Source organism: Theropithecus gelada, chromosome 4 (genome assembly GCF_003255815.1).
Source record: "Theropithecus gelada isolate Dixy chromosome 4, Tgel_1.0, whole genome shotgun sequence".
NCBI lineage: Eukaryota > Metazoa > Chordata > Mammalia > Primates > Cercopithecidae > Theropithecus > Theropithecus gelada.
Window position 1 is genome coordinate 168,849,823 of NC_037671.1, and position 14,152 is coordinate 168,863,974.

General features: G+C 42.6%; 1 protein-coding gene across 36 annotated transcripts in view; it reads right to left on the reverse strand.

The window, feature by feature from the left end:
- Nucleotides 1-647: 647 nt before the first annotated feature.
- The window catches only part of PLAGL1 (PLAG1 like zinc finger 1), a 113,390-nt gene continuing 99,885 nt past the window's right edge, over nucleotides 648-14,152 (reverse strand). For 21 of the 36 annotated variants that reach the window (XM_025382545.1, XM_025382539.1, XM_025382528.1 and 18 more), the window contains one exon: nucleotides 648-3,004. In XM_025382545.1, coding sequence (XP_025238330.1) covers nucleotides 1,765-3,000 — 1,236 coding nt within the window. In that variant the 5' untranslated portion in view covers nucleotides 3,001-3,004 and the 3' untranslated portion in view covers nucleotides 648-1,764. Of the gene's footprint in view, nucleotides 3,005-8,325; nucleotides 8,801-14,152 lie in introns of all 36 variants that reach the window. The other 15 variants (XM_025382522.1, XM_025382518.1, XM_025382520.1 and 12 more) reach the window with 1 other exon arrangement.

The window sequence follows — 14,152 nt, forward strand, 5'->3', positions numbered from 1 at the left end:
GGTCAGGTTTTTCTCACGTTTTACCAATAGGCTTCTTGGATAGACAGATAAATTCATCTTCCCTTTCTCTACCTACCCCCACCCTATTTAGTGCTAAAATAAACAGAAATAGGCCTGTCAGATTTAAGGAGCATAATACTTTGAGGAAATCCCAATAAGAAATAAGTACATTTCTAATTTGGCTAGAAATTAATGGTAAACACCATTGTAAAAGTGGATCATGGTAGCCCAGGTTAGACTAAACTCTGGTAGATAGTATTCTGATCTATACATTAGAAATAAATTATGTCATATTATAGACTGATTTAAAATATTGTACAGTGTTTTTAGAAATAAGATCTTAGCACTGTGAATTTAACAGAAGCATATAAGCTTCTATCTTAAGTCATAATTATTTTACTCAAAAAAAGTGAAGTTTCTAATAGATGCTCAGTAGAGGTCCAAACAGTAGTTTCTGTGGGGGAAGTAATGACCAGGAGGGGGCAGGAGGGGGCAGGAGGGGGCAGGAGGGGGCAGGAGGGGGCAGGAGGGGGCAGGAGGGGGCAGGAGGGAGCCACGTGGAGCCGGAAGTGTTTTCTGTCTTGATCTGAGTGTATGTAGTTCATGTTGACACAGGTGGAGCGGTATGAAAAATTAATCAAGCCAAATTGCAAGATTTGAAAAGTTTATTATATGTAAGATATATGTTTATGGAAAAGAAAGCCTCTAAAAACATAAGACAATGGAGCTTTAAAAAAGGTTAGGTTTTACATCTTTAAAACTCATTAATAAGATACCAAATTCAAGAGATTATAGTTACATTGTAAAACATAATCCTCTTTGAATAAAAGCTAATAAGGACAAACTGATGAATTACAAATGCACTTATTTATTGGTGATTAAAAACAATACTTAACAAGTTAAGCAGCTTGAGTAGTAGTTTAAGCTAGACAGAGCAAAGGAAATTCTTGTTTAATATATATATTTTTAATTCCAGTAATATTTTCTTAAATTCCTGTTAAAAATATAATCAATATTATAGTCAGCAAAATGCCTTTGACTGACGCCTGGATTATTTTACCACTTAACCTGGTTACACAGTGATTTTTTTTTCTGTCAGATGTAGCTGACAACCAGTTTAGTCTTTAAGATAAATGAAGTGATAACTCACATTGCAGCATCTTGTGGAAAATATTCAAACTACATTTAAAATGCTTCTGTAAAATGGAGAACTCTATTGCTCCACAAGAAATTGTATATGTAAAACTACAGGTTGGCTATGGTAATAGCAACTAAACTACATCCAACCCTGAAGGTAGAAAAATCCCTGAAAAGAAATACACAGCCTAGTCATAATATATCATATAAAGGTTATTTTCTTATTTTTAAAATTCTCCCAATTTGGAGAGATCCAAACCTTTCCATAGTTCCCTTACTAGGCAGTGCCACATAAAGTTATTTAGTTAACATTATGATCATGGCTTACGATTAAATTCCATATGACAAACACTTATATATAGCAGCCATCATTTTGGATGTTGGTTATGACAATATTTGCAGTTTGATTACAGAACACGCGTTCATTAAATTTGGTACAAAGCATGAACACTCAGGACAGATTGGCACAATACATGCAGTTCGAGAATTCTCTTATCTCAAGCCAGTCATCACTGAATAAGCCATAGTCTCAGTTCCGTTTTCCAAATCTTTCTCATATTGTAACTGACATTTAAAATGCTTCTTAAAACATCTTCCAGAATACGAAAAATACACTTTAAAAATCATTTATCTGAATGCATGATGGAAATGAGGCAGGATGGCAGAGCCAGTGCCAGCTGAGAACACATGAGGGATGGGGGGCAGGGGGAGCTGGCCCAGGCTCACAGTGCCCATGGCAAGTGGGGGTTCTTGCTGCTGCTGCCCCAGACAGCTTAACCTGTGGGGCAGAGATTCCCCAGGCCCCAGGGCAAGAGTGCTATTCCCAAAGGTATTTTGGGTAGCAGGAGGGGGCAGCTGCCAGAAGCCCAACAGGGGGGACAGGTCCAGAGAGGCAGGTATTGTTAGGTTCACAGCATCTGCAGGCAGCTCCTTGGGCAGGTTTACTTTACCAGCATTTCCCTTAGCCAGATCAAAACCTGGGTTGAGCTTCTGAGGTGACTGAGGCTCTTGCAGAGGCAAGTCCTCAAACAAACTGATATTGCAAAAACCTTTAGTATCTGCTTTGAGAGGCAGGCTTGCAAGTGGGGAGTATGAGGTAGAAGTGGTATTGTACTTGTGATTGGGAAGGGGTGGCGGAGGAGAGCTAGGGGATACCGAGGGGTGGAGGGAGGCCAGGGACTCTGGCAGCGGCTGCATAGGCTGGGCGGCTTGTTCTGGGGGACTGAGGGTGAGGCTATGGACCTCAGCTGGCAAGCTACTTGCAAGCCCGTTCTGGGCAGAAGCTCCTAAAGGGAAAGGAGGCAAGGCAGCAGCCTTCAGTTGGAATGAAGTCGAGATGGTGTGGAAGGTGCTCAGAAGGTCTCCGGTCTGCAAGCTCTCTTTCATCAGCTCTTGTGAGTGGGTCTTCTTGGTATGCCGGGTAAGGTGATCCTTGCGCCCAAATCTCTGGGCACAGAACTGGCACAGGAAGTCCTTGCATCCTGTGTGGACCACCAGGTGGCGTCGCACATCCTTCCGGGTGTAGAAGCATCTTTCACAGTGGTCGCACTGGTGCTTCTTTTCCTTGGTTGCGCTAGGGGGCTTCTCTTCCGCATGGGATTTGAGGTGGTCCAGTAGCACCTCGGTGCTCCCTAGCTCCAGGGCACAGACCCCACAGGTGAGGTCCCCACTGCTGGCCGCATGGAGGGCCAGGTGCCTCTTATAGCCCAGTATGGTGTTGTACTTCTTCCCACACTCCTCACACCCAAAGGCCATTTTGTTGGGGTCGTGGGTCTGGAGGTGGTTTTTCAGGTGGTCTTTCCGGTTGAACGTCTTCTCACAGTGAGCACACTGGTGAGATTTCTGGGGAGAATGGGTAGCCATATGCCTAGGAGCAGAAGGAGAAATTTCACAATACAGAGTTGTTTTAAAGAGCTAAAGAAAGGTGTAGAAACAATATTATATCAAAATGTTAATAGTTTTCTCTGGGTCTTGGCATAATTTTCAAAATTCTTTCTTATATTTTCCAAATATATAAACTTTTATAATTAAAAAAGCAAGCAATACTAAAGCCATAATACATTTTTCACACCTATAAAACGTTTTATGAGACAGGATCTCACTCTTTTGCCCAGGCTGGAGTGCAGTGGTCCGATCATGGCTCACTGCAGCCTCAACCTCCTGGGCTCAAGCAGTCTTCCCACCTTAGCCTCTCAAATAGCTGGAACTACAGGCACACACCACCAGGCCTGGCCAATTTTTAAAATTTTTCATTTCTTATTTTTTTTGTAGAGACAAGGTCTCACTATGCCCATGCTGGTCTCAAACTCCTGGGCTCAAGTGATCCTCCCGCCTTGGCCTCCCAAAGTGTTGGGATTACAGACAAGAATCACCCTGCCTGGCCAGAATATTCTTTAAGAGAACATGTTTTTTTAATGTATACAGATTTCTAAACAAAGTATGCAAGTATTTAAAAATATGTGACCATGAAAAATCTTTTTCAGGAAGGGGTTAAAGGGGTCTTTTGTACTCTGGAAATTGAAGTAACTCAATTTGCCTGCTACCCAGAACCACATGAAGCCCCAGTTTTAGGTTATCGCTCCTAGTTCCTATGTTTCTGTTGTTTGAGACAGAAAGTTCAGGCCATGGACAGGTAACTCTTAGGAGCCTCTTAAAAAGTCCATCCTTAAGCTCAGAAAAGTGTCTAATAGGACTGTGAACATCAGCCTGCTGCCTGTGCTTTCAGCCTCAGCCTCTGCCCACCGTGAGATCTCACCACTGTCTTGATTTCCTTCATTCAAAGCTTGCCTATCAGCTCTTATCTCTGATGCTGCTGCCTGTCTCCATTACTTCAAATTTTCCCTCTAAGACACCTTTGACTTACTTCTTAAAGGTCACTGGTAATTTAATTGGCAAAATTCAAAAAGACTTTCTTCTTTAAATATGAAGCTGCTACCCCTAATAAGAGCTGTAAGTCTGTCTTCAACAATGGCTCAAGCCATAGTCCGTCTAGTCAATTTGGAATTTCAAAATAGCTATTTTATGTTTGTGAAGAAGAAACTGTTATGGAAAGCCACCACAATTCCATCTCTTTCACAGTTCCACTGACTTGCTAACATCTAAACTCAACATTGGCTTTTAAAAGCTCAGTGCATAAGGAAACCCTGAGTTTGTCATCCTTGAACTTTAAGAGGGTTCATTTTAATAACTAAAACACGGAGCACTATATGTTAGCATCTCGTATAAAACAATCCTTCATTACAACTTGTAGCTTCATATCTCTCAAGGCAGTTACGTCCTTTACGGGTTTTGTCATGAGAGGCTAAAGCTTGTCCTGACTGACAATTTAAGTGCAGTTGTACCCTGTGAGCTTTCACATTAGATACAAAAGAATTTCTAACAACTCATTCTGTAAAAGAGATAGGATCTCTTTAAGACAGTATGTTTAAGTCAAAAGTATACTTAATTACACCTTTCAGCCAACATCTGCCCTATACTGTTTATTCCTGCTCCTCTTGTGGAGCCAGAATTGGTGAGGGGTCTACAACAGCAGCTGCTGAGTGGAGGCCCCCACCTAGAGGCCGACTGGAAGCCAGTTCAAAAAATATAAAGCTAATCTGAATCAAACTGTCATTTTCTTAAAAATAAAGTACAACCTCATGCCTCCCTCCTGTCTCTCATTAAAAATAAAAAATAAAAAAGCCTGCTGTGTGCATCCCTTCCCTTCCCTCCAGGACACCACGGCTGGTTCGCACATAAATGATAACATGGTGGGTACTGTAAGGCAGGGATAGGAACCAACACGATGGGCATCTGAGAAATCAGATTGTGCTGGTGTCTCCACGTTCTAGGTCTATCTAAATAAATGCACAGGTTGGAGAAAGGGTTTTTAGAGCATGTTAGAGGGCAAATAGCCATGTTGTTCTACAAGATATCTATATGTATATATATATCGCAGGAATAAATATGAAGTGGGGCTGGCTTACACACTTGGTATTTAAACCTTTTTTTTTTTTTTCTTGGCCCAGTACTGGTGACCCACAGCTCTCGAGTCAGTTTGTACCTCTCTCTTTTCTTTCATTATAGAGGATTTTCATTTGATTTGATTTCATTTATCACCCATGGGTAGATCAATACCAGGTGAATTACTTCACCTGGTTATCTCCTAACCACTCTTTCCTGTCCTACACCTGTACTACCTGTAAGTGGGGTGCAAGCTGACACCCCAGTAGTACTTGAACAAGACCACTGCCTTCCAAACTTCACTAGCTCCCACACTTCTGAATTTCTTGACTCTTTCCCTTGCCTGGCATCTACTTCTTTCCCTTTTAATTTATCCCTTACTTACTTATGCAACAATCCTGATCTAGAACATTCTCATCCTGTAGCTGAAATTACTTCAACGACTTGTTTCTTTCCCTCAGTTTTTCATCTTACCTTATAACCCATGAAAACAACTTTAGTATGTCCTAGAGTCAGTACCCAATGCCACCATATTTGGGTATCATCTGGATCATATCAGTGATCTTAGAATTATTTAGAGGTTGATTGCTCACATTAGGACCTCCAACCTTGCCAAATCATCTTTTCTTGCCTGTTGCTGTCTCTAACTGGTTTCATTATTTGCTGCACTGGAACCCACATTATGTTTTCTGGTTAATCAAGTCAGTTATTTTTTCCTTCAACCTCTGTTGCCCCATCTTTTTTTTTTTTTTTTTTTTTTTTTGAGATGGAGTCTCGCCCTGTCATCAGGCCGGAAAGTGCAGTGGCTCAATGTCAGCTCACTGCAACCTCCGCCTCCCAGGTTTAAGTGATCCTCCTGCCTCAGCCTCCCGAGTAGTCGGGACTACAGGCGTGCACCACCACGCCCAGCTAATTTTTTATATTTTTAGTAGAGACAGGGTTTCACCATGTTGACCAGGATGGTCTCTATCTGTTGACCTCATGATCCACCCACCTTGGTCTCCCAAAGTGCTGGGATTACAGGTATCATCCTTTTTTGAAAAGCAAAACCGAAAGCATCCTGCTATCTCACACTCTTCCAGTCCTTTATTATATCACTGCTTCAGGCAAGAGAGGCAAGACATGCTGGGGGCTGAGGTAGGGAAGGCGGTTCGTACATAAAGTACACTGACAGCTCCCCTTTTTGCCTCTCTTTACGCCCTTAACTGAACAAGCCATTTTCCTTGCTCAGAACAACTACCTTCTAAACATGACTTAAGACTTCTTTTTCAGTGCAGTTTACCATAATAAATTATTTCTCGGAACATGCGGGGTACTGATTCTACCTGTCATACCCAAATACACGTATACTCAAGTCCTGCGGTCCACCCTGTGGACCACGTGTGTATGAAAAGTCAGCCTTCAGTATACACAGGTTTCACACCCTGCAAATACTGTACTTTCAATCTGCATTTGGTTGAAAAATATTTGTGTATAAGTGGACCTGCGCAGCTCAAACTCACGTTGTTCAAGGGTCAACTGTAATTCCAATAGTTCTACCCCACTAATGCTTCTTTTCTAAACATTGGTCTCTTGTATGTGTCTCAGTCTTTATCTACAGTTTTAGTGTCCTCACTGTGACTCAGCTACAGCCAGCGCTGCTCTCATGTTTGGATAAGGACCCTTACCCTACGCACACGCAAGAAGCTTCATGTGAAACAGGGAGCCTCTGCAACAAAATCATGCACATGATCGGCACTCAGTACTTCTGCTCGTGACAGCTAGAGGGGGGCCCATGTACAGAAGACATTTGAATTTTAAAATACGTAAGCATTTGCAGGCTAACTTTTAAAACCAACTTATTACATTACATTATGTATAACAGTGGTATTCTTAAGGGCCAGGAGCATAATTTCCATCTTTTCATTCTTTCAAGTGCCTTCCTCCAGGGTCACTCCAAGATTTCATAATGTCGTCTATGGTAGTACCAGTCAGATGCAAAGTCTCACTTGCTAAAGCCTGGCTCTCTCCAGGCGTTTGTATGTGAACAGTCAAAGTTGAAACTTCAAAGTTTATTTCATGAAATTAAGGGCAAATGGTGCATTTTCCTTAACCAAGTATCAAAAGCAGCGCGTATGAGTGGGCGTGGTATGTGTGTGGCTCTGAGTGCACAGACACAACACACACCATGCTCATTACCAATTCCGGTACTGTGCAGCACAGCCACTGCATGTACACGGAGCCTTCCTGTGATATTAAAAAGATCCTCTGGGGGCAGAAACTACATCAAATGTATTCATATCCCTCATGGAAGTAGGTACCTAACAGGCATTCAATAAATAACTTAGATTAAATGTGATTTTTTTTTTTAAAGACTCGTCCGCTAAAACAGTGCTTTTTATCCTTGGTGTGTCATGGATGCCTTTAAAACTTTGATTAGATGCACATGCTCCTCATCTGCATACCACCTGAACTCCACTTACTAGGGTGGCTTTCCACCCAAGCTGAGAAACTGTGTTCTAAACATTTAAACTTGGAGATGTCTCCTCCTAGCTTCACTCTCAGGACCCGGACCAGCTCCCTACATTTCATCCCTGGACTCTGAGAGCAGGTTTCAAATCAGCCTACCTGCCACTTCTTCAAATTATTATCAGAGTCCTCTTTCTAGGATACTAAACAAATCATATTACTTCACTACTTACATACTTGAATGAGACAAACCCTCTCAGACAGAGGTAAGGCCTGCTATATGTGGCTTCCTTCCTGCCTGCACTTTTAGCCTCATCTGCTCCTCCTCGGGTAGTACCCTCTGAACATGAGTGCTTTAAGGCCAAGACTTACGGCTTTCCCAGAACATCCTCTCTGCCTCCTCCTCTTTCATTGTGTCACAGCTTAAAGATTGTCCCCATCTGAGAAGCCTTCCCAGGTTTCATCAGGCAGTGAAGAACAACTTCTTCCACCTGTATAGCTCTGTCAGAGCAGTGAGGTTGTGTTTTAATTGCGTTGTCCTATTTCTCCAGCCATGGGGAGAGGCCTGGTATATTGTAGGTGCATAAGAAATCTCTATTGAAAGAATGAACTGACGCTACATAACAAGACTGTCACATAAAACCACAGGAATCACTGGATGCAGATTTAAAGAATCCCTCAAAGGCTAAAATGCATCCGGATCCTGTGTCCCTTTCCCCTTGCATCGTGTGGTCTGAGGGCTAGAAAAGCCATTTAAACATACTTCTAAAAGTGCATACCTTTGCTAAAGCCTCTCACCTCATCAATTTATATCTGGAAACAAAGGCTTTGCCACAGTCAGGCTGCACGCACTTGTACGGCCGCTCCCTGGAGTGGGAATAATTGTGAATCGTGAACTTCTCCAGGGTGAGGAACGTCTTGCCACATAATTGGCAGGGGAACGTGGCCATGGGCTTTGCTTCTCACACCTTCCTTTTCAGATGTGCTGACCAAATGCTGTGCCATTTAAGCACAAACAGAAGGATGGTGCTGGGCACATCAGCAGAGTCCCTGCAGCTGAACTCCAGACCACGGGAAAGGCAGCATCGTGGGCCTGGTTCTACCCAGACATGGGCCTCTCAGCTGTCACTAGCTTTGCTTCCTGCTTTCACACATCCCAGTTTACATGCAGTCTCAAGCTGGGGGGAGAAAGTCTGAGGCACAGGTGCGATTCAGGAGCAGAAAGGTAATCTGCATCACTATAGCTGGGGCATGTCCTGGGTCCCCGGATTGGCTGTGGAGAGAAGAGGAACAGTTTTCTTGCATTAGCCATTTGAAAACAATGCTTTTCCTCCCTGACCGCTTCAGAATCAACTACCCACAATCACCACGTTCCTTTAAATGGTGCTCATGGAACATAATTCTCCCCGTGAGAGGGCCGTCTGCATATAAATCTACACGTCTGGCTTCTCAGAGTGTGAGGAGTCAAGCACTGATGGCCAGTGGAGCACACTTTTCCTCTGATAAGGACAGTTCTTTCCACAGATCCAGTATTGTCTATTTCAGATCACTGTGAAGCTCAGTTGACCAAAGAGGAAAACAACAACAACAACAACAAAAACCTCCCTCAGTGTGTTCAAGTGTTTTTACTGGTCCATAAACAAAAATCACCCACGCTTATTCAAACCATGGGCTCTTCCTCGTCACTCATTGTTGGCATAACATTAGTTGCTTATCACACCTGTTTAAACTTCCAGAGGATAAGAAATAATTTGTATACACCTAAGTTAATTTGTTTGTAAGATTACTCTGCAGAAGGGCTGATATAAACAGAATGTGCATAAAGCTAGTCTAGTCTGTCTAGTTGCACTTATGTGGTGGCACAAAGCTGATAGCTCAGGAACCAGCTCAGGCCACATTCAGATTTGTAGGCACCATCCTCTAGTAAGTTCTACTAATCTCTTCCTCTTTTGTTTATGGACCTTTCTTCATTCCCTGGCCCTACCCTGGAGGGCCCATCCAGCTACCTGCTGGTAGGCCACTTCCAGGAGGTGGGCCTACTGCCTCCTCAAACCCAACTTGTCTCAAACCCAAATCATTATCACCCTTCTGACTCAGCCACAGTCACCAAAAACCATGTTCTTTTTCTACCAATTGGCCATCATTGGAGGAACCTGAAGTGTCTGAGGCTACATCATGAACAATACTTCACTTACTAGGGTGGCTTTCCAGCCGAGCTGAGAAACTGTTCCAAAAACTTACACTTGGAGATGTCTCCTCCTAGCTGCACTCTCAGGACCTGGACTAGCCCCCTACATTTCATCCCTGGACTCTGACAGCAGGTTTCAAACTGGCCTCTACCTGCCACTACCTGCCAGTGTAAGGCCCTGGATCACTATCACCCTGTGCTATTCTAGAGAGAGATTCTCAGGTGGGTAAATGCTCACCTTTCAAGTGCCAATACTTAAAAAAATTAAGAGTACTGTATGCTTAGGTGAAGTACACTTGAGTAGCTTTTGTTCACAGGCCAGCATTTGCTGAACTTTGCCAGTAAGCAGAGCACTCATGGTAAGCTGACCAATTGCAGTGAGTCTTTAAAACCCTCCCTGCTCCTTGTAGTCATTTATTGCCATGTCTCTAGAGTTGCTCTTTATTGTTAAAAGTTAATTTTTACTTACCTTTTTGGTTACTTTCAGATCAGAAAGTATGAGTCTAACTAGATGAAACTTTATTGCAATAACAGTTTAAGCATGTTTAAATATAGTATTACGTAGTACACAGGCATAACCAAACACATACTCCTTTTCTAACCAGCAAAAATTCCAGGAAACTTGTAGAGTTCCTCATCTTCTGTTGTAGATGTTTTCAGTGTCTGGACAGAGTTCACAGTGCCAAGCAAATGCCCCTCACCATCCTGCCCCACCCACTTGGAAACTTGAAAGCTGACTTAGGCACCTTTGGTCAGCACTAATCCAAACAGGGGACACACAGGCATCCTCGGCCAGCACCTTGGCACCACCCCTTCTTTCTGATGGCTTTGATTCTAGCAGCATGCACAACCTCTGCAATTATGTGTGACCTGTCTTGGCTCTGTCCAAACCCCTTTCCCCCAACCCCTGGTTCCCTTCCAGTATTCTAGTTCATGCCTAAGGCCCTACCTTGAGGAATCCTCAACAGCCCTGGTCACAAACAAAATAACTCCTTCTAGGAATTCTATTCCGCCTGCCGAGTTTGCTCTGCTAGGTATCATGATCTGTTCTACTTCTCATCCAGCCTAAGTCTGGCCATAATACCGGCCCAGCTATAAAACACACTCATTCACTTGGAATTGCTCTGTGTTCTTTTTTATTAAAAAAGACTAACACACACAGAGTATGACGTTTGAAAACGCATCTTTTTCTCCTTCCCTTTATAGCTGAACTCAAAATAGCCTTCATCCCACTCGCCCCTTCAGAGAAGGAGCTGGTTTGTTGGGGAAGGTTTTGTATTTCTCTCACCTACTTAAGGCCCTGCATATATACTTTTTCCAACTTATCTCAGTAAGCTGATTCTCCCCAACTCTTGCTTTGTGAGATGACCAGTATGTCCAACAGAACTTTCTGCAATATTGGAAATGTTACAGATGTGATGGCTACAGAACACTCAAAATGTGCCTCTGAGAAACTGAATTTTTTACTTTAACTTTAATTTAAATTGCTACATAGAGCCAGTGGCTCCTGTACTGGATGGCACAGGCAGACTCTTGGTATCCCCATGAAAGGAGATGAAGGCAAGGCTGTGTTTTCCTTGCACACAACTGTGCTACTGATTCAGCCTCAGGTGTTTACCCTGAAGCTGTAAATCCAGCCACTTGTTCTGTGAATCCAGTGGAAAGATTCCCCAGTTCAAATTCCAGCTTATCCATGTTATCTGTGTCCTGAGTTTCGGTTTCCTCAATTGTGATAGTTACCTGATGTATGTAAACAGGCTGCTGGGACAATTGACTGAAACAAAATGCATCTGAAAGCACACTGTAATCTAAATGAACACCCTACAAATATGCAGTATTTATGAAACACTGGGATTAAAAGTACTGTAGAACCACGTGTCAATGTACAGCTCACGTTCTAACCATTTAGCTATGGATGTAACCGGAAAGAGACACATTCTCTCCCTATGGATACTATACTGTATCAATTGTACGGAAAGAAGCGGCAGTTTGGACAACACATGTGCAGAAAGGACACAAGAGGTGGCAAGTAAAACGCCGGCATTCTTTCTCAGCAGATGTAAACCTTGACTAATTGCTTACCAAACGCACTAGGAGTACAAAGAAAAAAATAAAGCTTATTCAATTGAAAAACTTGCCCTTTGGCACTGAATGAGGTTTTCCAGATCTCTTTCCAGCCACTTCTTCTCTAGATTCAAAATGCCAGCAGTCATGGGCATCACCCATGCATACATTTCCCCTGAGCCCTCAAAGATGAAGGGGACAGTCTGAGCGTTAGAGATGGCCATGGCTTATTTAAAGATGAGACACATTTCCTCCAACTTCAAGTTTCCCTCAAAGACCAAAACATTTCCCTCAAAGACTAAAACACAAAGCCTCTCGTTTTTATGCTTATTTCATGAATATCTTTTCCCAAGGCTTTATCTTGAGTTCCAGATTCGTGTGTTTAATATACCTAGCCTAACACTAAGTGCAAAGTTGGTCCTCAGAACTAAATTAGTTATATGATAGTGAACATTCTTTAATTTCTTCAGAGAGTCCTTAATGAACCCAAATTCATAGTAATTTTTAATCACTATAACTATGTATTTCTTCAATATGGGCCTTAGAATAAAATAAATATTTGTTTTCATGATATAATAATAAACTTCTGTAAAAATAAGACTGTCTTCCCCAACAGACTATAAACTCTTTGTGGCTGAGGGTCAAAGCTTAGTTATTAAAAAAAAAAAACTGTGTGGATATATACAACATCTCTCATCACCATGCACTTGATCGGCTCTGGCTGTTTACTGATGAGCCCAATCTTTGGTTGAAACCCGATGCACTTTCTGGCCACATCCTTAAAACAACTTAGGACAGCTTTCTATTATCTGGCAGATCACCATCGATCCTAACAGAACTGACAGAGCAGATAGTAAGTCTTACCCCAAAACGTCTCAGGGCATAATTTTCAGTCCCCTTGATTCTAAAAATACTGAGTGAGTGATACAGATCTGCCAGTATGCCAAAGAAGGCTTGTGCCATCTGCTTCGTTGTGCTCATGTTGATTATTTTGGGGATGAGAGAGGATCAGACTGGAAGAAGAACATATATATATGGTAACAGCCAGGAAAGACTGTGTTCCCAGGGGACAGGGGTATACGAGGGTGGAGGGGGAAGTCAGAACACACGTGTAGTTCCAGGACTTCCCCAATGCTACATAACACAATCATCTAATGGGACACAACTGCTTTACAACATTCTTAAAATAAACTGTGACTTCTGGCTTCTATTTCTATTGTCCCCACTGACACAATCAATGCAAGACCCATTTCTGAGAGGAAATTGAATTTCCACTTTTGGTCTTCTAACACAGTTGTTTTTCTCAATATCAGTTCTTTGAAGGACTTTGGTAGCAGTCTCTATCAAATTTTTAAAAAGCTATTTAGAAATGTCATCAGTAGAAAGATGATGTCCAGAACCTCCAGGTAGTCATGGCTGCCATGTCTGCAGACCTCACTCCCATCATGGCCTAAAGGCAAGGCCAAAGATCAATCTACTTGCTGTTTCCTTCTAGTGCTACTTTCTCTCACGCTTCTGGCTTTCTCCCTCCTGGAATGTCCTGGGAACCCTTGTCTACCTGGCAAATTTCTACTTTTCTCTGTCACTCCCAGGCAGAGGCATGAGTTCCTCCTCCACACAGTGAGGCCCAGTAGAGATCTCCACCTTACTGTGTTTGAAGAGCTTTCATTCTAGCTTATCCTCATTGTAGGAGACACCACCTGCCCTTCTATTCTCTCTGAGAGAGCCACCTGCTGAGCCATCAGGTTTGTTGCCTATAGGTTCTTTTCAGCTGTCACCTTGAGACACTGAATTTTGTTAACCCAGTGACTAAGCTCTTACTTTCTAAGAAATGAGGCTTAAGATAAACAAGAAAGACAAAGTGAATTATTTCTTCAGTATTCAGGGAGAAAATTGAGAAAGCTGTCCAGATGATGATGCTACAGCTTTGGAACATCAAATCCACATCCTAGCCAGAACATCTGAAAAGGGACAGGGTGTGTTCCGTTTACAAATAGTGTAATATCTAGTTAAAGATGGCCAATTGAATAAAAGCATGTAGCTCTGGTCTCTCCAAAAATTCTACTAAAACAGTGATGGTGGGATTTTTCTAAAACACAGCCTAATATAAAAGGGGGAAAACAACAAATTTTGGAAGCTGAAAAGCAGGTAAACAAACAGTGATCGACTTGGTCATCCTAAGAAAGCTAAACTTTAAGCCAGCAATAAGAGGCAACAAAACAACCTGCTATACCCTGCAGCATCTACCATACGTCTCCGCAATTTGGTACAGTAAGTACTTCTGGAAGTGAGGATGGAAACAGGTAGGAAAGCAGCAGGTGAAAGTCTGTTAGTGAAGCACTGAGCCCTCCTGACCTCTCCTGGTGCCTGCAG